We start from the raw sequence: 26,228 nt of genomic DNA, 5'->3' as shown, positions 1-26,228 counted from the left end.
AAAGAAACCCAGCAACGCAGAGACATAACACAAGGGTGGGGTGGGGGGGGGGGGGGGGGTCACAGCACCCAACAAGTACCACATGCCCAAACAACTAGCCCCACCCAGTCTATTCAAATAAAAATGAAAAGATCACGGGTGGAGTGGAGAAAGTGTGTGTCTGCCTATGGCAGGGTTGCGGTTGAGGGGGGTAGCTAAGGCCCTGACTTACCGGCCGCCCAAACTCCAGCTCGGAAAAGAACTTATACCAAGGCTCGTTCTCTAAATCTATGTCATCATAGGTCTGGGAAAGCATGACAGTGACAGAGAGAGGAGGTAGAAGACAGACAGGAGAGAGATAGTGTGGAAAGAAGTCACACACAAAGAAAAGACATGGACCTCATGGTTAGGAATGGACGAACGTGGCATGAGGAGAAGATGGCTCATGACACTACTACTGACAAATCATTGCTTCACTACTTCAACTGGTTTGACATGTATTCCAAAACATTCGGGCATCCAAACTATTTGTGAGGCAGTATAGAATCGTGCCATGTTAGCATTAAAATCATTTACAGTCCAGCTCTTACCACCGTCGGAGAGCAAAGAGACACTCTCAACACCTCGGCCCCTCTCAATTGATATTCATTCATTTCATGTGCATAGAGATGAACAGGGCTGTGAATCCCGTGACAGAATCACATTACCGCTGCCTTGTTCTAAGCCTCAGCCAAGCTGACAGATTATGAAAATCAGGATGTTACTTTGAGCATTACACATTTAACACCCGACCTCATTATCCACACCTTGGAGCCGGCTCAGTGGATGGGATATTAAAAGAGCACACAGTAGTATGTCAGAGTGGCAGCGAGAGGTACTCATAGTAAGAAGAAGAAGAAGAAGTGGAAGGGGCACATATTGAAGCAGTGTTTGGAAAAGACATGAGGGGTTATTCACATGGGTGTACACTGAGCTTCACTTCTACATTGGTGGGAGCAGTGTGGCTTCACAGCCAGCCAGCTAACTGATCCTAATGCCACACTTGAAAATACCGGATCAGAGACAACATACCGACTACTATGACTTGTGCGCTTCTATCGATGAACAGGTAAAGCATCAAGGGAGGACAGCGCTATTAACCACTAAACGTTTGACACCAGCGCGTTCTGATCCAGGTCTCATTTATCCTGTCATATGTTCGCTATACTTCCCAAACACATGCACCTTCGATAAAACCTTCATTTTTCAATGCAATTGCATGGCATGTTGATGACGGTTGAATTTCCTTAAGGAAGCAGAGGTTTATCTTTCCTGATGTGACACAGAGAGACACATTTTCATACCAAATCAACCTGCAATAACCTGTCGGACAGGATGTGAGTATTTACATGCAACAAAACTTGACCGGTAAGAAAAAAACAACAGTTAACTGTTGTGAAGCAAGTTAATCATCGACTCTTCTTTCAGTTGGACGTTTAAACAGCTTTCTCTATTTTACACACTTCAGCAGTCAAGACGCTTGTTCATTCTACTGTTGTTCTGACTGTAGAGACGATGCGTCGGTTTACTACTCGGTCTGCTCTTCCTAACCCCATTTCCCACATGGAACTGGAGTTTTCACGCCAAATGAAACCCTGCCAGGAGATGTGTTTGTAGGTGAGGTTACATCTCTCCTGCTAAAAAGAGAACACAGCTCTCAGACACATGAGTCACCCTGTAAAAAAGCCAGAGCCGAGAGCAGAAACTGCCACTCACGCAAGTTCTGTGGAAAAAAAGAAAACGAAAGAAACAGAGTGGCAGAAAAACATTCTTTGTTTCCTGTGGCCTCATAATTTGACACAATTGGACACTTCACCACCGAACAGGATGTTTTTGGGAGCCATTTGTTCCCATGGACAGTGGAGAAATAAATAAAGCTTCTAAAACAGAGTCTCAGACAGCAGATTAGCCAGCGTGGGTTGACTTCTACTCTTCAGCTTTCTCCTTTTATTGCCTTATCAGGAACTGACTCATGCATTATTGCCCTGAGAGAGCTCTCTGCAGTCATCGCATTAAACGTCTGCAAAAACCTTCACGAATACCTTTTTTTTCTGTTTAATCTTCTCCCACGTAACAGACCCCTCATCTACAACAGCGTCTCCATTAGCCTCCGTCTCAGATACCTTATCTCTGGTATGCGTTCCCTCCCTCTACACAGTAGTTATCTCTGCTGTCGGCTTTGTCATTCACCCCACACAGAGTGAACAGCCAGTACAGTCACTAGAGGATGCAGCACTGGAAACCTTTCGCTTTTTAACGCCCACGCCGTGCCTGACGGAATGAAGTCCATGCAAAAAGCCCATCATATGAAAATACATTCAAGGTACATGTGCTTGAGACTCTTTTCTCAATTCGACCATCCAGTTATATTATGTGCCGTAGCTCTGCGGTGTTATTTCACTTCATGTTTAGTCGTTTACATCTTCAAAAAGGAACCTTCTATTTAGCAACAGAATGAACATTTTACTGAACAATAAAAAGCAACAAAAGTGACAGAAATCACTTCGGTGGATTTTAACAGAAATAATCAAATGAAAGAACATTTTCAAATATACTCACTGGTCTTTCATGTTCCAAGATGGAGGACTTTCCCGGCTCGTACTCAAAAATACTCTTAGGCTCTGCGCGGTACTTTCGCGTGTCCACCTTCCTGTTGGGAGGACCCCATTCATTCCTGGTGCAAGAAAACCCAAAACATGCTCCTTAGAAAACAGCCCGAAAAACAAAGTGAATCAATCTTTGAAACGAATCATGAAAGAGATAAGGCGAAGCTCCTCGTACACGTCAGGCGAGTCTCTCTCGCGGTCGCTGTCTCTGGCCCTCAGCTGGAGGAGAGATGGCATGGGCGGAGGTGGTGGGGGTACGGGGGACGGCGGAGGCTCACGAGGGCCCGGATGCCCTCCGTTGTCCGAGGGGCTTTTGGCGAGTGGCCTGTAGGTATGTGTCCGGGGAGCAGGGTGGGCCATGGTGGCGTGGGATGTCAGGCTGTAGTCATCTGTTAAGGGACAGGACGGGGGAGACAGAGGAGGGAGAGGTAATGAGGCAGAGCAAAGCCAGACAGGAGGAGACAAATGGGGTCGTAGAGCATCGCTCACCGTTGTTTATGACAGCGTATGTTGCGTTGTATGTGTCAGAATAGTCATCATCTGTAGAACGGAACAAACACTGATTGGTCAAGCAGCATGAACGACTCCACCTCCGTCCATCCACAAGCTCAGCAGTGTTTTTAAAATATATCTTTTTTTGGAGGTACAAGAAGGGCTGTAGCAGCTCACAGAGACAAAGGTTTAAAAAACTGTTGTTTCGCCACATGATGAAATGGTTTAATAAGAACCGACATGCACACACACACGCGCGCACACACACACACGGGTGCGCAGCATGCATGCTTGGCCAACTTCCAATGTCTGATGATCAAATCACATCACATAATGGGACATTTCTGCCTTTCAGTGTGATACAGCACAGACGTACCTGCTTTGTGAACCTTGTGGATCTGTTTGAACATAGTTTTGTACCAATCCTTCGGCCTATCCACCGTCTGTGGAGAGAGAAACAGTCATAAAGATGTATGTGCCGTGAAATGCAACATAAACTCGATGGCTGAAGTGAGAAGGTAGGAAGGGTTCCCACTGTTTTTATGGGACTGAGAGAGAAAGAAACACACTCTCAGCCTTTCTAGAGATCTATATTTCACTCACCGAGAATTTAACTCATGCTGAGACATGAATGAATGACTTATGAAGATTTATTGTACGAGACACTCTCCATACAATTTGAGGATGACTAAATCTCCTGTTTTTTTGTTCACGATAAATAGTCACATTGAACTCTGGGACATGTGAACAAATCTCTCCGGTTAGATGCGACAAGCTTACCCATCACATGAAACCACACTTGACTATTAGCTTGTGGGCTGCAGAAGCTAACAGAATGACATCATAGCAAGCAGTATGTTTGGACGTCAGTTGGCGAAGAATAACTTGATAAACTACCATGACCAGTTTGTTTTGGTGTTTAATTGCGTTCAGAAATCAATGTCAGCAGGTTTGGTTTCGCAGCATCGAGGATACAGAAGCTGTGCTGCTACAAAGCCAAAGTGGGAGCTCCTGGTGCTGTGCCTGGAATATCCAGGAGAAACCCTGGTATGCTGCGTCTTTGTGTAAACAATATAGATCCAACAGCCACTTCAAAAAAAAGAGCTATCAAATGGCAGACTTACCCCCCCCCCCCTTTATTCAGTAGCGCTAAACCCCGTGTCTGGACTCTGGCCGTTTGGCTCCACAGTGAAGGAGTGAATGTCACAGAGCATGTAGCATTGGCACGGCCGGGGGACGGACCAATTACCACTTCACTCTCCATGGTTACCAAATAAAGTGGCCGCAAAAATGTTTGTCTGCTCGACAACAAGGAGCATCTGTTTTCCTTTTTTCACCCAGCTTTTTCTCTTTGCTTTTATTGCCCATCTCTCACTCCTCCCGTTACTTTCTCCGGCTCGCTCATTCCGCAGTTGAACACGTCCGCTATTAAATGCCACTCTTCCAAGAAAAAAAAAGAGAGAGCGAGAGAGAGAGAGAGAGAGAGAGGGAGAGAGAGAGAGAGAGAGAGAGAGAGAGAGCGAGAGAGAGAGCAAGAGAGAGAGCGAGAGAGAGAGAGAGCGAGAGAGAGAGCGAGAGAGAGCGAGGGAGAGAGAGAGAGAGAGAGAGAGAGAGCGAGAGAGAGAGCGAGAGAGAGAGCGAGAGAGAGAGAGAGAGAGAGGGAGAGAGAGAGAGCGCGGGAGAGAGAGAGAGAGAGAGAGGGAGCGAGAGCGAGCGAGAGAGAGCGAGAGAGAGAGAGAGAGAGCGAGAGAGAGAGATAGCGAGAGCGAGCGAGAGAGAGAGCGAGAGAGAGCGAGAGAGAGAGCGAGAGAGAGAGAGAGCGAGAGAGAGAGCGAGAGAGAGAGCGAGAGAGAGAGAGAGAGAGAGAGAGAGAGAGAGAGCGAGAGAGAGAGAGCGAGAGCGAGAGAGAGCGAGAGAGAGAGCGAGAGCGAGAGCGAGAGAGAGAGAGAGAGAGAGAGAGAGAGAGAGAGAGAGAGAGAGGGCTTTTAATATGGGGTCAAAAGCTGCTGACAGCTGAAAGTAATCCACTCTCGTGAACCTGATCAAGACAACAGAAATAGGTCAAAGGACTCTCCTGCTGTACAGCACCTAACTGAGTCAGTCTGCTGCATGCCAACGTGTTGAGCTCTTTGCATGTTTGACCTCACCGTGCGGATGGCAATAGGGATGCCGGAGTCGTCCACGGGGCCGATGCCTTCGTAGTGAGGGGCTTTGATGACGGACACCCTCTTCTCCTCCTCTGAGAAGCGAGCGATGGGCACCGTGCTGCTGACGCTGGTGTGGCCCAGCACCACAGACTCTCTGGTAAATGACTCGCTGCCCTCTGAATATGAAGAGACAGAGGAGAGAAAAGAGAAAGACACAATGTCAGTTGTGCCGACTAATAATCAACACAGAAAAACAACAAGGAATGAACAAGTCAACACTGACTCGTCTTAAGATTAACTTCTCTTTTGTACATCTCAAGATGGGAGCAGTACCAGAACAACCCGCCTTGATCTCCATTTTATTCTCTGCACCATAACTATGGCTCTGTCTTCTACTAATAGGTCTCCACATATCATATCCTGAGCTTTTAACAAATACATGTACCATTAACTATTTATAAGGGCAATAATGAGAAGATGAATTCACAAATATCCCTGAATGGATTCTTAAAAGATTTACACATTCTTGGAGATTTTAGCACTTTAATAATTTCACATCAGGCTACATTAATATAATATATAACCAATGACGGGTTATTGATTCAAGTACTTGTACTTCACCAACAAAGCATAATGACCTCACCAATCATGCATCCGCTGGTGAAACTGGAAAAATGCAAATCAAATATAAAATAACCGATGTCATCAAACTTCCTTTTGTCACATGCTACAACAACTGAAATGCTAATTCACAACGCAGATCAGAAATAAATCTCTCTCGAAACACAGCTGGTTCCACAATTCCACAAAGCTTTTATGTAAGACATCTCTGTGTCCCGTTTGATCTCAACAATCCTCCGAGGAACATATTAACAATATTACAATATTACATTCTTTCCACGGCTGATGCTGAAACACTTGTGCATACATTTGTCTCATCTCGGTTAAATTACTGGAATACACTATTCTCCAGCTTACCTGAATCAACGACTAACAAACTACAACTTGGACAAAATACTGCTGCTGGGATATTCACCAAAACTAGAAAATGTTATCATTTTACCCCTGTTCTTATTTCACTGTCTCCCTGTACATGCTGACTCAGACTTCAATATCCAACCTTTGACTTGTTAAACATTACACGAACTTGCACCATCCTACTTATCACCTCTAAATCAGTTGTCACATACCTACTGGGGCTTCACAATCTAAAGAATGGTCCTCGGCTCAAATCAAAAGAGGTAAAATATCATGGCTCACCTGAACTCCGGCTCTGTCTCTGGAGCCCAGTGTGGAGTGAGGTGGGGGGAGGAGGATAGGATAGAGGAGAGAGGGGCCTCTGTGGAGCACTTCCATTCATAGCGTGAGAGAGGACCTGGCCCTAAGAGTGACCCACAAGCCAGAAAACAGAGAAAATCAGTCACTACCCATCACAAACGGCAGCAATAACGTGCTCATGTCCTTTGATTTTAGGGAATATTGCTGCTCTGCCCTCCAACATTAGATTATGAGTGCAAATGTAGCGAAACAAAAGAATAATTAAGAAATAAATCCATTATTAGTCATCATGTTGCTATAAACATGTCGATTTAAAGAGGTAGAGGAGGGTGTTCTGGAAATGAATGTACATGTAGGCAGATGTTGGGGCTGATGTGATTCAGGAGCTGCTGACTCTGAAGTGACTGTGTGACGTAAGAACAGTTAGTGAGGGGAAGGGACACTTATTGAATCACTTCACTTCAAAAACAGACAGAAGAGATTAAAACAGTGACGGTAAACAAACAATGGATTCACGTACATTTCATCATACATTAGTTGTGACGAACAAGACAACAGACACAATGGGAGGCTCCTCCCGTTCAACACAGGAACGTATCACTTCAGAGGACAACGGGGTAAAAACACAGCGTTTTAATTTGAAGGCAAGTGTGTTTTGATCAAAGATTCATGAGAGCTCCAGAACCAAATGGCGAGCAAATTTCAAGTGACGAACTTATTGCCAGTGTATGGAATACACTTCTAAGACACTTCTAATTTAATTTAAACAATCGCAAAAGTAATGGCTTGTGTTGTATTCTGGCATTATGTGCATAACGTTTGTATTTTGTTTGTGTTCAATTCAGTTTTCTTGGGTTTTTCCCACAATACTACAGTGATTTTGAGGGCTCTGAGGGCTACCAAACATGTTTTTTTGGGCATTTTGTATAGAAACGGTGTTAGTCCTACTTCTAACTTCTTCCTTGTTTCGTGCTTGGGAGTACCACTCTTTCCCTTACAGTCCTCATGGATGTTATATCATAAAACCCTCCACTGCTCCCTGGACAAGTTAAGTCTTTCATGATGCCAACAACCTGCAGCCGAACAGCTTCCAACCGCACCCTGCTGCAACCTTCCTGAAAAATGGTTTTGTCTCGTCATGAATTTTTGATATGATCGGCGCCTTAAGAGACGGTACAATTGCGTCCGATGGCAAAAAAGGCATAACAGACTAACATAGACAAGCACAAAGACATAGTGATGCAGAGAGTAGAGAAATATTAATACAATCATTAGGTTGGAGTTGAAGGTTAGTGAAAAGGTAAAAATACGGAAGTGAAAACACATTTTGTGAAGGTTTGGTTCAGCCATCCAAATGAGTGTGGGGAGGAGAGGGTACCATTTGTGTGTTATAGCAATGACATGTTGGGATAATTACGTTAGTGACAGAGGCTGCTGTTAGCGCATCGTCAGGGCCACCAGTGGATGTGTAGGCAGAGACATGGCTGAGGGTGGGCGATGGCGTGGGTGAGGCGCCAGGTGAGTCCAGGCTACAGATCTGCAGCTCGTCCAGCAGACCCGCCGTGGACGACGAGTAGTGGCTGAGAGCCGACACCGTCACGGGGGAGGCCGAGGACGACACGCAGCCCCCGATGCTCATACTGCTTATTGTGGGAAGGCCCGGCCTGCTGGCTGCACCAGCTCCACTGGGAACGTACGGGGTGGGCGATAGAGCCTTGTGCATGAGGCCTGACAGGCAGTCGAGTGACTCTGAGCTGTGGCAGCGATAGGGGGAGGGCGGTGCTGTTGGGTCAGGGGAGGGAGGGCCCTGGTGTGGAGAGGGGGAGGGGAGAGGGGGGGACGGGGGAAGGGAGAGGGAGTTGATTGGAAAAGGAGGAAAGGAGTAGAGGCGCTTAGTGAGGTCACTCATTTGCCACGATATCACACGTGATGTGCGGAAGCAACACGTGAGCCTAACAGAAGGTGAAACGCTGCTGTGAAACCACACGGAAGTGTCACCAGGCTGCAGCATCTTCCTATGAAATGGGATTAACGCTGTGAAATTGAAGAGGGTCTGTTTGTTCAAACTCTGTGGAAGGCAGCAAATACAGAGTATACAGACGAACAGTGACAGAAATAAATGAAATAGTTGGTTATCACAGAAACAGTACGAGTTCACACATTATGTCGAACCAAAAATGAGTGTGGTCGGTCAGTTGGCAGCACCAAGCCTGACGAACTAAAGGGCAACACACACGAGCAGCACACTGTATGACGTGCAGTTCTTGTTTTCTAAATGAGGCCAAATACTAGTGGCTTCATGGAACACCGCTGTCATACGACCCAGTGTTCGTGTGCGTCATGACACGAGAAAAACAGCAGTGATATCACATTCAGCCTCTGAATTTGGCACATCCCGGCGACTGTATCTTGACTACTTTGTCAGTTTGCGTGGCACGTTTAGTGTGCGTGTGTGTGGGTGCGTCAAACGACGTGACGCAGCCGGTGTGTTACCCTTTTATCCCTCTTGATGTCACCAAGACAAAACCCCAGCAATGTCGTATTTAAGTGGCCTTATAATGGGCACAATCACTGCTTTTGTTACATTATGTAGTCAGTTATGTACCAACAGCTCTGCAGGAGAAGGTCTTGGTGGGACTGCAGGAGGAGCCTTCGTTATCTCCACCTGGGCTGGAGCCGGGCTCAGGGTTTGATCTGGAGCTCGATCTGGGACCTTGTTGTTCGAAGGCCGACGCTCCGGATGTTTGAGATCCTCCGGGCCCGAGCGGACAGAGAGCGTGGCCGCCCGTGTCAGGGGTTGAGACGGAGTGGGACCCCTTTGAGGAGGCGGGGAAGTCGGTGGAGGGGAACCTGTGGTCTGGGTCTTAGGTTGGGGGTGAAGGTAGGAGTTGCGGTGAGCCGGGGGGTCGGGGATGGTGACAGGGGTTAGTTTGAGGGAAGACACCTTACGCTCCTGCGCCTGTGAATTAGTGGTGGCAGATGCACTACGGCCGCTCATGGCATCCGGGAGAGTGGACTGGTGTGCCTGCTGGACTGAGTTTGCGTTGGTCTCCGAGTAAGAGTAAGAGGAGGTGCTACTAATAGTGTAGGACTCTTTCAAAAGTGCCTTCTCATTCTGCGTGAATGTTAGCGTCCCAGGGGTAAAATCATTCGCCAGGGCAACAAGGGAGCTGTAGTCAGGCGGATTAGTGCCCGTGGGTGAGAAGTATAAACTCTCTCTTCTGGGGGGTGGCAATGGCACACGACTCATATCCTTATTGGCCAATTAGAAAGCAACAACCAACGTAAGTTCAAACAACAACAAAGAAAAAGAATCAGTGCAAAGCTTGACACAAATCATCAAGTTGTTCCAAATACATACTAGGAAATACTGCATGGTTCTGTGTAAATGACACTAGAATACACTTTTCACACAGACCTGTTTTGAGTCAACTGTAACAGCTTTAATGCCAACATGTGTCAGAGTGACGTGCGAGACATTTCACCTGTGTTGGGGACTTTTTGTCCTGCAGGTTGGGTCTGACACTGCGGAAGCCTTTGGCAGCAAGAGATGAGCTGCTGGCGTCTCCATTCCTAAAGTCGTCTGTTGCACTGCGTGACCGCCAAGAATCTGAGAATGGAGTTGGTAATATTAACACCACATACTGCAGTGTTTTGATTAAGTTCTCTGGTCTCCAATGGGGTTCTTTCCCAGCATTTTTAGACATTTTATTTTCTCCAAAGAGTCTCACCTCCAATTGAACACAAGGAACAGAGACTTACCCAAGTCTGATGAGTGAGAATCACTCCCTGGGGAACAGAGAAGACACAGCAACAATAAGTGACATGAGTGAATGCGTGGTCACTTTCATCCCTGCAAAAGACGACAATACTACTGCATAGGGTTACATCTGAAGCAGTCTTCATAAAACGGGGTACGGGAGCAGACAAAGCTCTGAAAAGACACAAACTGAACTTTTGAAGACAGAAAAATGAAAACTACACAAATTCGCAGGCAAACTATTGGTCAGGACTTCAGGTTTAAAATATAGAGGAGAAGAGCTTAAGGCATTTCACGCACATGGAGACCCGATAGACCACTTCACTCCCAAGTCTAATAAAGGAAACAATCCTCCAGAGCACACTAATGTGAGCCCCATTATTGAACAGAGATTACAATCCACACAGCAGAATGACCACTGTGCACAGAGCCATGCTTAAAAAGGGTTTCGGTTTATTTCACCCTGGCATATTTCCAATAAATGTGGCTATTGTGGCTCTATGGGTTTGTGCACTCACCACTTGATAATTATTCTGATTATGACCGTCTCTGTCGATTGATTCCACATGGCTGGTTATGTTAGCTCGCTCACAGCAATATAAACAGCTAGTTTTACCCGTGGAGATATGGCTCAAGCTGGAACAAAAAACCGGAACTGGCTCCTCGTCTGTTGTTGGAGCCATCCCAGAGCCTATACTTTCTGTTTTTCTAGGGACCAGCGTTGCATATTCTGGAGTGTGAACTCCCAAGTGTAACAGTATGCTAAACGGCAATGCTGAGTGTACTGTACACCCCTGCCAAGGCTGAGGGTCCCTCAGAGGCTGACGCCTGCACAATAACGCTCTCGTAGCTTCACGGTGGTTTGATCAGTTCCGCCATGCTCCCAAACATTCCATATCGGACAACCGGTTGTCAGACAGCGCCCTGTTAAAAGAAGGCTGACGATGCTAGAATGCAGACTTTGGTGCAGCCTAGATGCTGACAGAGTCCAGACACAAACGCTGCTCTTTCAGCAGAGTAAAGGAATAGCTGGGGACGACCAGCTGTCGCCTCTGGAAGCTGAGAGGATACTTAAGGTTACGCTCTTCCTCCTGCTATGTAAAAAAAAAAATCTCTCTTCAGTGATTCATCTTTACTTGACCTGTCATTTCAAATCATGTGTGAAAAGAAATGGGCAACAGGAGGAAGGGGCTTCTACATACAGCAGATCTACAGTCAATTTGCTGAACCACTGATCAGGAACAATTAAGCAGAATTGTGCCGTTTTAGTCGACACACAAACCCATTCCAAGAAAAACAACCTGAGACAACAGGAAGAGGAGAGTAAAAAGAGGGGGAGATGGAGCCGTGTGAGAGCATGACACATGAGAGCTTCTAGAAGGAAGGAAGATTCAACAGGTAGGTGCAGTTTAAGTTATGACTGGTTGAGGAAGCAAAAACAAGCCCAGGACGGGACAGACCCAACAAAAGAAAATGAAAGGATTATGCAACAAACTGATTTGGAAAAAAAAAATAAATAGCATCCAAACATTGCTTAAGCATACAGAGGCAGCCATAGCCGTATGCTGAAGCCATATCAGGGGCGATGAAGGTCAAACATGACGTAGAAACGAGCCACTTTTTAAAGACTTGCCTCATGCTTTTGATCGTTCAATCAATTCAACACCTGAAGTGGCTACTTCTATACAAGTCTTCCCATTCAAACGGCTTCATTTGTTGTGTGTTTGCGTGAGTGTTAGTACCTGAGCCTAGATTTGGTGAGCTCTGGACCCTCTTCATGGGAGAGAGCATGAGTGACAAGGCCGCGCTTTTGCGAGAGCATCCTCCGCTATCTGAGAAATCACAGCCAGGCAGGTGATCACAGAGGCCGAAGCAGCAGCACACATGCGCATGCACGGACGCGAAGACACGAATGCGTCCAGGCAGAAACAAAAAAACGCAAACAGGTGGAGGCAAAGCACATGCGTTTAAAGAGCCTGTACAGCAGAATTTCAAATCATTTGTAATTGTAGAAGTTTGAAGATTGAAAACAACAACAAAAGTTTCCCCACATAGTTTTCGAGCAAACGCTTAGATGACTTTACAACTGAAGCTCCTGGTCAATACAGCTGGTGTCAACTCTGTGCGTCCAACTCTGGTGGCTTTATTGGTCGTCTTTCAGCACATATGTTTGTCAACCTTCTCTATTGTAAATACAGGCAAACGACTAAGCTGAGAGCAGCCGCAGAGCGGTGGTGTGTGTGGTGATCACTCATTGATTCTCCGGCTGCAAGACACACTTTAGCTCGGGACGACTGCCAAGTTCAGGACGACAGCTTTGGGAATGTGTCGAGGGAGGAATACGTCGATGTGGTTAAAAAGCAACAGGGTCACGATACGTATTGGTGCTTTCAGTCACAAACACGGTTTGTGTGTGTGCAGGTGTGCATGCTTAAATACCTGTATTCATATTGAAGAGCACTTCTTACTGATCTGCTGCAGGGGGACACACTTTCCTGTAAAACAAAAAATCTGAGTATTTCAGAAATACAATAAACATCTTGTTCAACAGCCAACTGCCTAACTAAGTGATTTACATTCACAAAATAATCTTCCTGAGACTGCTACAATAAATAATTCAGCTGTTGCGATTACAGGAGGCAATCTCATTTCATGTCGCATGAAGTCTTTTGACTCAAATCCCAAATATAAGCATTTACTTTGGACTGCCCACTCGGTCACTTTGATTCAAATCACACGACTTAAAAAGAGCCAAAAATCTCTGTGCAGGAAAAGGTCTGCAGAGATGAATGATGTTGAGGAATAGGGAAGGCTGTGTGGGCTCAATTTCTACTCAGCTTTCACACGTCTCACTTGTCGTTAGCTGAAGGCTAAAGTGCAGACCTCCTGGTGACCGTTAACTGCACTCCAGGCAAATTAAAGTGGCAATAAGACCTCAGAACAACCACCCACAATTCGGTCTGATTATCAGGCTGAGGTGGCGTAGACATGTGATCGTCAACAAAAGGTGCTGCCAAAGTCAGGCCCCTAGCACCCTGAAGAGAAGAGGAGGGTTAGAAAAGTCATGGCTATGTATCACCAACAGATCCTGATCCAGATGTTTAGGAATGCCCCAGAAAGACAACAGAATTATTTTTGATTAACTGCTTTAAAAACAAGACAAAGAATATTGGACGGACATCTGACGGGTCAAATGTACACGTATGTGTCTACTAAGTGTTTTCAAGAGGAGCAGCAATGTTCTTCAGCTGTCTGAGATTTACTGCAGCAAATAAAAGATCACTTCATTCTCTAGTTAACTTGATTTACTACGCTGCACTGTACAAAGAAAAGTAAACGTTTGAATGAAAATCAACACGTATTGTTCACTGTCATGTTCACACAGATGTTTAAGCCAAAGCCTAAAGCCGTGGAATCCAAATGTGGGAACATGACTTCTTCCAGCAGAGAGACTTAATGACCGTAGCAAATGTTTCACAGCAGCACAAAGATGAAACATCAACGATGTAAATGACAGATACAGAATGCCATGTTTACTGAACTGTACCTCTGTGCGATGCCTGTCTCATGCTATATGGAGACCTTTCTTTCTTGGAACTGTTCGGGTGCGTGATTGATATGAAAAGCCAAAAGGCACAAAACAGACCGGTGCAGCGCTGCTTGAATGCATGCGCATGTGTGTCATCACGGGACTTAGTGTGCATGACGGATACTGCAAGTGACTGCAGGGATCACACATGTCTGGTATGTAAATAACTGACACACACACACACACATGGTTAACCTTGACTCTCACACACACGTAGATATTGTTGTGAGGTTTTGGGCATGTGATGTACAGTATAGCTGCAGGCTCCAGAACTCGTTTACTGATGATACATGCACCTATATAGTGCTTTTAATCCTGAGAAGAGAGCCTCTGTGTTGTCACATGACTTTTTTCCTTGGAATATTCTTGTCTATTACAAACCACCACCGTTAATCTGGCAGCTGCTAATACTGTACACAACAACATGTTCAGTTACAATCGAGCAGAGCATACACCTCATTGTATGCCTGGAGTACTCGGCTGTGTCTCCTTCAGTGCCTTAAGTGAGTAAATCTGTACAAATGATGTGACACTACAGAATATAACGAAAAGGATGCTTTTTGCTTCAACACGATCGCAACTCATGGGCTTCACATCGACAGGTCAAGTCCTGATGGTATGCGTGTATATTCTGACATGAATGTGTAAACTGCCTCAGCAGTTGGCTCTGGTGATGAATGGCACTAGATGCATGGCGTAACATTGACACGTACAGTATTTGCTGGAAACTTTAAAAAGGCTTCCACACTAGGCTTGGGCGGTGTCTGTTAGGCTTGGGCAGATATATTGTTATCTGGTTTCTTTAAACTCGCAAATATCTTTATCAGCATTGGCCTCAAAAGTCAAGTGCAAGTCAGGCTATGATTAGAACATTAAAGGGCCCGTACTGTACGTCAAGGTTATCACTTTGTCTCCATGCTGACACAATACCTTGAGGACAAAGTTAAGCTTTGTTTATACTCGCGCTTGGCACCGTAACTATCCCTTTATGAAATAAATGAACTGTGTGAATCATAAAAGGCTCGTGTGAATCGTACTTGGAATTTAATCAATTGTTTTATTCTCCTGTTTTGCCAAAAACAGTGATGCGAGCCAATGCAAATGTTACGTACCAGACAACAATGTTTGTCACAGAAAATGTTTCACAGGAGTAACTTGCACGAACTGTATCTCGTCCTTTTGTATAAATACGTCAATAGCAATAACCAAATCAATAATTCATCCTCGTCAACCCACATATCGCTTCAACTACTTCGTTGGCACCATGTGAGACACAGTTAACGCTGGTCAGGAGGAAACATTATTACGGTACTTGTGGTACTACATCAAGCCATGCACAGTGGGACACTTTCTGCCCCTGAAGACCTCACCCTCATCCAGAGCGCACTCGTAAATCTATCTCCGAGAAAAACACACACACACACACACACGCACACGCATGCATGAGGGTAAATCATGAGTCTGGCGTCTCAGGCAGTCGCCGTCCAAATGATGGTCAGATTATAAACAGGATCATGTTTCTTGGGGACAGATCAGCGGCGACACAGCAGCTGTGGCCGTGGTGTAATGTTATGGCTGCACACTTGAAGGAACCCCGCCAGGCTCTACACCTCCGAGTGACTCTCACTGTCCGTTCAGGCCTTTTAAGCTTTTAAATCACCAAATGGGCAGCCCCTCTCTAAGCTCCGGAGATAGATCATTAGCAGCTCATGCATTTTTCAGCATGTATATTACACAGTTTACTATAGAGGCGCACCACATGCTATTTTATCTTTACACAACAGATGAATAACAAACAGGAGACCATCATTTCCCAAGAGTTTTCCTGTCCTCGTTTTTTCAAGACTCTTGCAGACACAAATTCAATATTACAGACATTAGATCGTTTGCGGTGAGTAATCTATATCCGTGCTACTTAAATGATCTCATAGAATCTGTGTGTAGACGGCATTAAGATGACAAAGCAAAGCCCAATCAATGCCACGAGAGAAGGCGGTTAAAGCATATCCTTAAATGTCACGTCCTTATTAACAAAAGTTACACTCAAAGAATGTTCTGAAAAACAATGACCAGGGAAATGTGAACCAGACAGTGTGATGGAAACACAAAAGGAAGGAAAGTGAAACACAAACAATGCACTGGCCGGGATGCCATTAGTCACTGGCAGTCTGCCTTGGCATCAAAACAAGTGTCTACAAACAATGATGTCACCTTCGTTCCATGGGAAATGCTAAGAATGAAAAAAAAAAAAGAATAATGATGAAACTGTCTGAAGCAATATTTAAGAATTTGCCAAAACTTGTTTTCAATCTGGTGCTTACTGTAAACGGCTATGGATGGACGTCCATAAAAATGGAAAATTTCCATTTAATTTGTGTGATTTTAGAATGGCTTTTTAAGCCCATTTGTGTGTGTGTGTGTGTGTGTGTGTGTGTGTGTGTGTGTGTGTGTGTGTGTGTGTGTGTGTGTGTGTGTGTGTGTGGGTGCGTGCGCAGGAGATAAGCCGCCTATGGCTCCAAGGGTCCTGACCCTGGAGTGGTCACTCAGACTGAAACACACTCACAGATTAAAGCTCCTTAGAGAATCTATTTAAAGGCCGAACCAACAACTCATCAGATAGACACTTTATGTTCAGCTGGTCTATGTACCAATGATTATCAGCTGCTGAAAGCGTGATACGGTATTTTAAAGAATACAAATGAAGAAATATTCATGACACCAGGGGCAATATTCTGCAAGAACGATTCAATCGGTGACTAAGGGGAGAGAACAAATCCCTTTTAAACAAGGCAACAGCATGTCCCCGGAGATCCAACATAAATCTCGGTGGAGACGCAGCTGGTCTGAGAGTGATCTCTCCAAAAAAGGAAGAATTTAGAACTTCATTCCTGAATTGGAGCCAAATTATTTTCGTGGTGCATTTTTGTGGTGGAGTGCAGGGATGTGGTTAGAGGAAACAGACAGAAAAGGCTTGGGAATCAAAATAAGAGTTTAGCTGTAGGTTATTATTACCCAGCATGCTTTGAGTGGACACTGTGTTGTACAGCTTCAAGTATTCATGTTAGGCATCAGCCAAACAAGTAAACATGTCAAGAATATATAATTCACATGAATTGAAAATGATACAACAGTACAAACACTGTGAACTTAAAGCTTATTACATTCACATTTTAAAGTTTGGATCATCAAACACTGATTGTCAAACAACGCTTTACTGAAAGCTACTAGCAGCAGAAGGAACTTGATCTTTTTGCTGCAACAGTCGAGTGTTACATCAGCTGCCGCAAAGACAACTTGTCACTTGTTGTCTCCCAAACCTCCATTTTGGACAAATTAATAAAATAATATTGGCTCTATGGCCACTCAACCTACTGAAGCGTGACTACATGGCACAGTGGACCTATTCATGTCGATGACACGTTATTAAATAATGAGGCTGTTCGGATTTTTTTTCAAGGCTGTGATGACTTCAGATAGAGCGAAGGTCTATATTGCATACATGTGGGACCATTTGAATTTGTGGAATTTTTATTTCCATACAAGCAAGAGAAGAAGAAGAGGTTATTTCCTATGTTGTATTTAAAAGGCCATCTTGTCATAAAGGCTCACTAGAGTCACTCCAAATAAAACCTTGAAAAAGTCAACAAGAACAAAGGTCCCATCAAGTCAATAAAATAAAAACAATCTGAAATAAAAATGTGAAAATATCACATGAAGACTTAAAGCACGACACAGTTGCACGTGTCCAAATCCTTGACTGAAGTGTTAGAATATTTTATTTGAATGCATTCATCAGAATGATTTCCCTGGTCACTTGCCAACAACATTTGTTTTGCACACGTTTTGCAAAAAGGTTATTAAGAAAAACTTCGTTCCATTGTTTTTTTAGAAGCTTCTTGGTCTGTATTTGAATTTAGAACAGTGACTTACACTGAGGACTATTCAGAAATAGTGTGATATTCTACCAATCAAAGGTTTTTCGCAACATCAATACAATAGCTGCCTTAATGCATTTCTAAAAATGAGAAACACGCCTTCTCTGACAGCATAACTCATAGTTTCATACAAAGTTGTAAACCTTTTCTTTGACACAAATAAATGCTACTTGTTGTGAGACGCAGGCTATTTCAGAAGGAGTCATTGATCAGCTCCATGTGACTGTTCCACCACCACATTACCGCCACTAGTTGAACAACAAAGTTTCTGTTATCAGCCTTGTTTGTTCAACCTTGCCACTCATTAGCAGACCCCCCTCCAGCTGTATGAATGGATAGGGGAGGTGAATACGCTGACCCTGCGTGCCCACTCACTGCCCATACTGCTAACAACAGAGGCCCGTGTGTTCTGCAGATTGCGTCACAACCCCACTAACGAGCACAGCCATTGGCCTGAGAGCACTAATGCAATTATGCAACACAGAACCCGGCACTGTGTGAGTGCGGGCTGTGGGGGAAGAATGAATGAATTGGATGTGACAGCTTGTGGGTTTGTCATCTTACCATTTCTATACAGAAGTAACGACGCATTCGCTTTATACTGCTCTGACGTTCGCAGAGAAGACAGAGATAAAAAAGATACATATTTAGTCGGGGGAAGAAAATGGCAAATCAAAAACATAGCTGAACACTGACAACGATACGAACCACAGAGAGGATGAGAGGGTCCCAAAAGGAATATGTTGAACGAAACAAAACACGGGCCGAAAACGGAAAGGAGCCAATATTAGCATGTAGTATTACATAAGCTGTCTGGCTAAAGCCGTCTGGGGACACAGCATCGCGAGTAAACAACACCTCAAGAGCTGCCACGGTTTCATCTCCTCCTCTGCGCGACGTGCATGCCACATGTAGAGCTCGGCCATAAAGGCTGCAACACCAGCGGACCCCGGGCTACTAGCCGAGACAACCACAACGAGCTAATACAAGCCGAGGTACAACGGCGTGAGCAGATAGAGGGACAGAGTGCTCCAAGGTGCTGAACGCCAACGCAATAGAGAAGGACTTTTTCAAATGGTTGAGTGAAGGAAGAATTGTTGCTCACCTTAAAACACTCTTAGTTTAAAACTCAAACCACTGAATGCTACGCTTTCCTCTGCTCACAAAATAGTAAGCACAGGCTCCATGCAACGGCGACAGTGAAGCCATTTCTTAAAATGCTACGGGCATGATGATCTTCATGAGCAGTTCCCCCTCTTGAGAGCAGGAATCTTTGGTAGGTGAATGCCACGACTATCACCTAATGCAAGTGAATATAGGATCCAAAGTAAGAGGAGTAGCATGGCTTAGACGGGTCATAAAAGACAGCAAAAAGGTTGGAGATGACACCGAATACATGTCTGCTTTTAAAGAGGACTTTTCCAAAACAGGTTCAGGTCTTTAAGAAAAATATTTCATGACAAAATGCTGATTTATGTGCCCTACAGTATGGGCCATCCCAGCATGACTGAATCCTTCAAATTGAACGGCAGTCCCTTTAACGAGTCTGAATAATTGTCTTTCACTCCAATTTGAATCCAATCTGGTACCAATGCATCAGGCCTAAGATGCTAACTGAATGTGGCATATCTGGTACTTGAGAGGCCTGTGCTGCTCCTAATGGAGACGAGATATTCAGGAATGCAGAAATGAGCTCCTTCAGACTCTACTGGGATAGTAAACACTCCTTTCTAGAGAGCGAGCGAGGTAAACACTGATTATTATTAATCGCTCTTGTGGGGACATTACTCCATGACAGCAAAGAAGCCTTGTGGATCATTAACCCTCGACAGGAAGAAGAACGAGTGGCCGATGAATAAATAAATAAAAGGCATCTTGTAGAAAGATTTGATACCTTTAAGAATGAATATATCTGCAAATCTAATCCAAAGTTTGTTTCGTAAAGATTTTCTTTGCCATTCCTTGATAACATTTTCAAAATCTAATGATGAAAACATTTTGAAAATACTCGAGGGGTACACTAAAGCAGGATGGCTATCAGCTGTGGCTAAGAATACATTTCCCCCCCCCCCCCCATACATAGTCTGGATTCCCCAGGCAGGTACCAGTGTTAAGTGTCGAGCGTGAAGATAAGAGGAACTTGATTAGCAGGGGTGCTATATTTACTGCCAATAGGCAGGACCCTTTACCCTCTGAGGTGGTCCGGATCATCGGGAAAATCCATCTGAGGAATTTCGATGTACTCTGAGTGGAAGGCAATTCACCAGGCGGTTAAAGAGAAATGACAAACATCATCAAAATCTAATGATGAAAACACAACAGGAAGAATCTCAGAGCTGAATATGTTGAAATCAAGTCACCATGGTTTTGACAGTGAGGAATGACATCTATGCATTCGATTAAAAACGACTTCATTTAATGTGTGTGCTTAATTGATTTCTCTTCAGCTTCTGCCTCCATGATGGTCATGGACCTACACCACAATAAGCTACACAAACCTCAATCCACTGACTGTTGACGTTTATGGTTTCAAGTAATACGGCATCTAATGACAGCCGATTTGAGCCAACATATTCTTAAAAGGTATTTTGTATGTCGGACAGAGAAAGAGAGAATCACACAGTCTCGCGAGACTGTAATTCAACAGCCTTGGGTTATTCTGCAAAGGCAACTTTTGAATGTCTTTGTCCCTTTATACATCAGCTTTTAAACAAACACATGGTATCAGGAAGGAATGAGGAAGAGGAGGGCAAAACAGAGAGACAGTAAGAGTGGAATTAAAGTTTGAAGCTGCTAACAGCGAAACAATACTATTTCTGTACAGCCCTATAAGATCTCTGATTTGTAGGACGTGAATACCTCAAAACATGGAGTTTATTCTAGACATATAAATAAGTAAATCTGTGTTCAAACCTGACTTATTTTGGTCTCTCCAACAGAGTAACTACTTCCTAAACCCACATCAGGTTGTAATAATCCAGCCGGGCAATTCAAGCCACCTCTGTCCCAAATGCTATGGCTTATTTGGCTAACCGAAATGTATTTACAGGAGCACTGTTGAGTTCGGCAAAGAAATGAAGTTTTAGTGGGACTGGAACGAATCATTTATGGTACTACTAATGTGACGTTTACCATGGACAAATGGGCTGCCCTGGGACGTTCCGCCTACAGGGAACAGACAAAGTGCCCCACTGTGTGTCTGTCAGTTCCAAGAGAAAGGGAACCAAGCGAGCCCGTTCTACGAAGCGAGGCTGGGAACCACCCCTTACTGTGTACCCAAGGGGTCAAGGTGACATTCCTCAACACCTCTGAGACTGGCCTAATGGAGGGATTGGAGCATGGCTTTTGTTGAGTGGGAAAGAAGAGACCATGACAAAAAAGTGTGTAACAAGAGATGGAAGTACGTAAAAAAGGGACAGAGGGAAGAAAATGGGATTGCGGGGCCAAATTATGGAAAGGTAAGACGTAAAAGGGAAAAAGAACAGGAAGTTGTAGGGGACTGATTTAAAAATGTTCTCGATATTTAGAGAAACAAAACACAAAACATATAAGATAAAAATCAACTCGAGTTGATTCAAGGGAATTTCTGCTGTGTGTAAGCCTACATTTAATTGAAACGTTCCCTTTTTAGTTTAAAAGTGAAGTTAAATCTTTGAGGGTTGACATATAAAACTTTTCAATCCACAAAACTGTAGTTTGCTGATGCTATTTCTGAGGTGACCGCGGTAGCAACCATTGTTTTATTTGACAGAATTTCCCCTGCTCACTGTCACGGAAGACAAAAGTCCCACTCTCGGTCTATAATTGTGGGATTTGGCAGAACAGATAAATACAATTCCCTTTTGGTGTTGTTGGGTTGTAAAATCTATTCCGATCCCTTTAAACTGCAGTCCCTTTAAAAGCATCAGTGCGTTCAAAAAACGTAGACACATCACGAAGGAGTATACGGCAACATATGATCTGAGTTTTCAATCGTTTCATTAAAAAGGCCTTTTTTGAAACTAAATTGTTCATAAATCATGCATACATATATATGAATTATCTTTCATGAGTTAGGAAGGTAAATTAAACCTGTATTTGTCAATCAATAATTTAAATCTGCAATCTTCTTTCAAAAACTGGAATTTAATAAATATTGTATTTTGGCATGAAAATGCACATGAGCGCATTATTCACCCATGAAATGCAAGCCAAGTATCTTTTGTGATATTTAACCCCAAAAGCCTGACCTGCAGGTGCAACAGTCCATCAAGCGGAGGAAATGTATCTCTTACCGTCATAAACCCAAAACACTGGAGACTTGCTAAGAAGAGTCAGGTATAGGTGAGCTGTGAGCCCAAGCACCTTTTCCTCCCTCTTTCTCTTCTTATATTCAGATTTTTTTTTTGTTTTTTTCGTCTTCTATCCTCCGCTCAGGATAAGTCTCTCCGCCCGGTCAAGCTTTATTCCCAGATCTTACCCCGTGTAATGCCTGGGGAGCACAGGGACAACAGAACGAGGAGAAAGTGAGAGAGCCAAAGAGTGGGAGTGACAGGGAAAGAGAGTCCCCCGTTTGGGTGAAGCAGTGATCAGATACGGCTATTTTCAGACTCAGGCATGCTCGTCTATGGGACTGGAAAGTTACCCCCTCCTGGTGTAGATGGGTGGGGGCTAAGCGACAGGGTTGACTATCTCTATTTTACCACACGGGCACATGTTTGTGCATACCAGTGCATACCATACACACAGTGTGCGCGCACATATGCACACAAGGACAGACACACTCACATCCACATACTGTAAAAAAACACAAACAGATTGCAATTCTATGGTGCGGAATGCATCAGGCCCGTACATCTCTGACGTGGTATGTACGGTGAAATGAAAGCGGGATGGCGGTGGGAGTGAGCAGACAGAGAGAGAGGGCCATCGTGGGGATATGTCAAGTGGACCACTCCGCGTGGAAAAAATAAATAGAAAATGACAGGAGTGTCAAATTGTTCTCGCATGAGATTTTCTTTCTGACGCTGACACTTGTGATTGCCTGGGAAGACGGCTTGCTCCCGAGATGCACACGGAGAGGCAGACACAGCGACTCGCTCTCTTTTTATCGCTGGTCGGCCGCGTTCAGCCGGCGTCACATCGGGCTGTAAATATACACAGACTGATTACGTGTCCACTCACCTGTGTCATTAATAATCATACTGCTGTGTAATCCATATGGGACTGTATATTTGGAAATGACCACAAACACACACACACACACAGGCTGAATATATGCAGCACGGAGGTCAGCCAGAGGCACCTCTAGACCCCAGACTCCCTGCTATTCTCAGAATGATGATGTAACAACTGCTATTAGCATCTCACATTTGGTGCCTGGATACCTAAAACCGACCAGGCAGCTACTGTGCAACATGCTATTTAGATCACTTCCACCTCCTCCCTTCGCACCCTTACTTGACAATAAAGAAAACGGGCACAAAAATCAACATGTAACGAATTACTGTGCTGTAGGGTTCAGGAAGAGTCCAGCAGTCTCTACAAAGGGAATCTGTTAATGTATGGTCATGTGGCTCCATTAGCAGCTTGTGTCTACATTTCAAATGGACCAATCGTTGCAAGTGTATCACAAACAAATGGACCAAATGCAAGGACGTTTTCGGTGGGCTCGTACGAGAGCGCCACGTCAGATTCAGCAAACGCAACTGCGTAAATGAGCGTGTGTTCATGAGAATTCATTCAATTCAAAAGAAAACTTTATTACAATTAGCATAATGAACACCCATATCTCATACAAGGCTACGCGTCCTGCCCCATGGGTCCTATATTGAAGTTCTGCTTTCGGAGATCAATTAAGGAAAGTCCAGAATGTTTAATAGCGTCAGCAGTGGACTTAAGGGGCATGCTCAAGCCAAGGAATGGGGTCGATCGTGTGAACCTGAAGTGGTTAGATATGAAAAACGTCTCACCACGGCATGCCGTTCGATGACTGCAACAGGACGTCCTGCAGTTTGAGATATTAGTATCACATGTAGTGTTATACAGCTTCAATAGCCAATTAATGGGGATTTAGGCTATATGAATAAATTCAAAATTATGGTAGCCTCCAAGTCGAGTCAAACAGGATAATGTCAATCTCATTTTTAAGTGTAATTTGCATACGATTTTTCAAAATCAACATTTCTTCAAAGTAATGAAACAATCCGTTCGTGAAAAATGTAGGCTTGGATAACAACAGAGGAACTGGACCACTTGTAAATTGTCTTTGGGAAAATTGTAAATACAAGAAAGTTGGTGAATGCGGAAAGTTCTCCTAAATCACTCATAAAAGCCACAAAGGTAAAACATTAAACTGTCGACATGTTGCCAACCTTTAAATCCAACATGGATGGCCTTAGTTGAGATGTTCCGGATCAATGATGAAGCGGTGATATAGAAATCCAAGCTACACGGTCACAGATGGCTCCAAATAATAAGTAGCCCTCCTGCAACTATGTGTCCACCAATCACTCGGGCTTCAGACGTTGGGGTTTCCACAGCACACCACAGTGATGGGTGTTGCCTGCAGATGTGGTCAAAAAGCAGCTGCCCCCCCCCCCAGACATGTCTGACCACGAGCCGAGGATCACGGAGCTATGGTGAAAAGCTGACAACTGACAGGTGCTAATGATGTAACTTCGGAGCGAGAATCAGGAGACCAAGAAAGTATGAGTTTAGTTCGCTATTCAAGATATTATCTATTTACTTCAGACAATATCCTTTAACCCATGTGACTTTACAAAAGATGACGAGACAAAATCTCCATCAACATCTTGAGCAAACATCACCAATTGATCTGGTTTCACAGTTCTGGATCACAACCCTTAATGTACTAAAACTAAAACGCAACTTTTTCTGGTTTTCATGTGAAACAAAGATTTATAAAAACAATTAAAACGGACATGACACAGCAGCAGCAGCTTAGGAATGATCTCATTTAAGTACCAGAGCAAACTATTTTCATGGCGACCGACACACACTCACACTCAAACACACTGACACTCCTATGAGCCTATGAGCAACTACAGTGGGCCGCGTCGACACGGTCTCGCCAGTACAGTTTCAACACCTAATTCATTATCAAGGTCCCGCCATTCCCAGTTCAGTAAGTGGCAGGTTATAAAAAGCAGGAGAGCTGCGCATGTACACATTACTAAGTGTCACTTACTGGAAAACACTTAAACCATGGGAGCAGTTCATAAAAAGGGAAATATGTATCCATCAATATATTGCTCAAGGGAGACGATACCAACATTTGCTTTTGTACGGCACGCGATGCAGCGGAATATGAGCTAGCAGATACAGTAAATACAATTTTGAGATGTGAATTAAGAATATGTAAGACATTTATGATACATTTCAAACCAGCTAACCATAATCCCAAAATGTTTAAGACCTCTGAGGTCAAACAGAAGCATTTTCCCCCTAAAGAGCACTGCAGATATAAACAATTCATCGTCTTTGATTAAGAGAATCCCAACAGCATCACTCTCACAGCCCTGCAGCACAACACACACATTGTGCTCCATTACATTAAATAATTAAAATAGAAGCATATTTTTATTGTTGTATTGAATAAAGCATATAGCTTTACCCAAAACATTTCAGAATTGCCTTGATCTGTGATGGGCTGAATACTACAGTGGCAAAGAATTGAGGTGATGCATGTGTTTTTTGATTACAATGAAGAGAAATTCTAAAAGCCATGTTGCAGCAAACACCCGTCAAGCATCGTCAAAAGCGGATCAGATTGATGCCCTACTGTGTACTCAAGGTATTCCAACACTGAGCAGGATAGAGTCCTTAATGCCTCTGGCGTTGAGTCTCTAATCAGTTCAAAGCACGTCTCAATCCTTGACTGCTTAGAGACTGTTTTTAAAGTCTGCCTTTTTACACTGCTGCGATAAACTTGCGTTTATTCGTACGCCGACTGAAATGGATACATTCAAATTCACTGGACAGAAATAGAATTTAGGATAGTTCAAAAAGACAAGGACCCTGGCTGGTCAGGACATGTCTAAGAAAAGATGTACCTGTACATTATGTTTTTCATATTACCTTATTACTTACATGTTTCTGAGTTCTGAAATATCAAACCATCTGATCATTGGAAATGTGTAGGCACAATGTCCAGGTGTCAGCTGCTTCCCCTTGTGCTCGCCCTGAGTTATTGCAATTATAACACTTCATAAACGCGAGATCTGATTATAGACGGTGATTGGGGAAGCTCGGGGGAACAAGCTTGTCCTGCAGCTATAAATCAGTGAGACTAAGATGATTGAGCAAGCTTTTCAAAATAAAGACACTTGAGCCATGACATCAGCCTCTGAAGACGGGCAGCGAGGCGGGAAGATGGAGGAGAAAGACACGCAAACAGAGGGC

General features: G+C 44.1%; 1 protein-coding gene across 9 annotated transcripts in view; it reads right to left on the bottom strand.

The window, feature by feature from the left end:
- The window catches only part of sorbs2a (sorbin and SH3 domain containing 2a), a 43,648-nt gene that overhangs the window by 15,789 nt on the left and 1,631 nt on the right, over window positions 1-26,228 (bottom strand). For 3 of the 9 annotated variants that reach the window (XM_079278326.1, XM_079278331.1, XM_079278327.1), the window contains exons 2-13: window positions 12,741-12,796; window positions 12,044-12,133; window positions 10,304-10,330; window positions 10,027-10,151; window positions 7,959-8,348; window positions 6,524-6,644; window positions 5,264-5,439; window positions 3,493-3,559; window positions 3,114-3,164; window positions 2,800-3,013; window positions 2,578-2,692; window positions 212-283 (exon numbers count right to left, since the gene is read on the bottom strand). In XM_079278326.1, coding sequence (XP_079134452.1) covers window positions 212-283; window positions 2,578-2,692; window positions 2,800-3,013; window positions 3,114-3,164; window positions 3,493-3,559; window positions 5,264-5,439; window positions 6,524-6,644; window positions 7,959-8,348; window positions 10,027-10,151; window positions 10,304-10,330; window positions 12,044-12,133; window positions 12,741-12,750 — 1,458 coding nt within the window. In that variant the 5' untranslated portion in view covers window positions 12,751-12,796. Of the gene's footprint in view, window positions 1-211; window positions 284-2,577; window positions 2,693-2,799; window positions 3,014-3,113; window positions 3,165-3,492; window positions 3,560-5,263; window positions 5,440-6,523; window positions 6,645-7,958; window positions 8,349-9,146; window positions 9,795-10,026; window positions 10,152-10,303; window positions 10,331-12,043; window positions 12,134-12,740; window positions 12,797-22,099; window positions 22,221-26,228 lie in introns of those variants that run through there. The other 6 variants (XM_079278328.1, XM_079278332.1, XM_079278325.1 and 3 more) reach the window with 5 other exon arrangements.

This window comes from Melanostigma gelatinosum (genome assembly GCF_949748355.1).
Source record: "Melanostigma gelatinosum genome assembly, chromosome: 11".
Taxonomy (NCBI): Eukaryota; Metazoa; Chordata; class Actinopteri; order Perciformes; family Zoarcidae; genus Melanostigma; species Melanostigma gelatinosum.
Note: the sequence above shows the minus strand (reverse complement) of the source record. Positions and strands in the feature narration are given on the sequence as shown.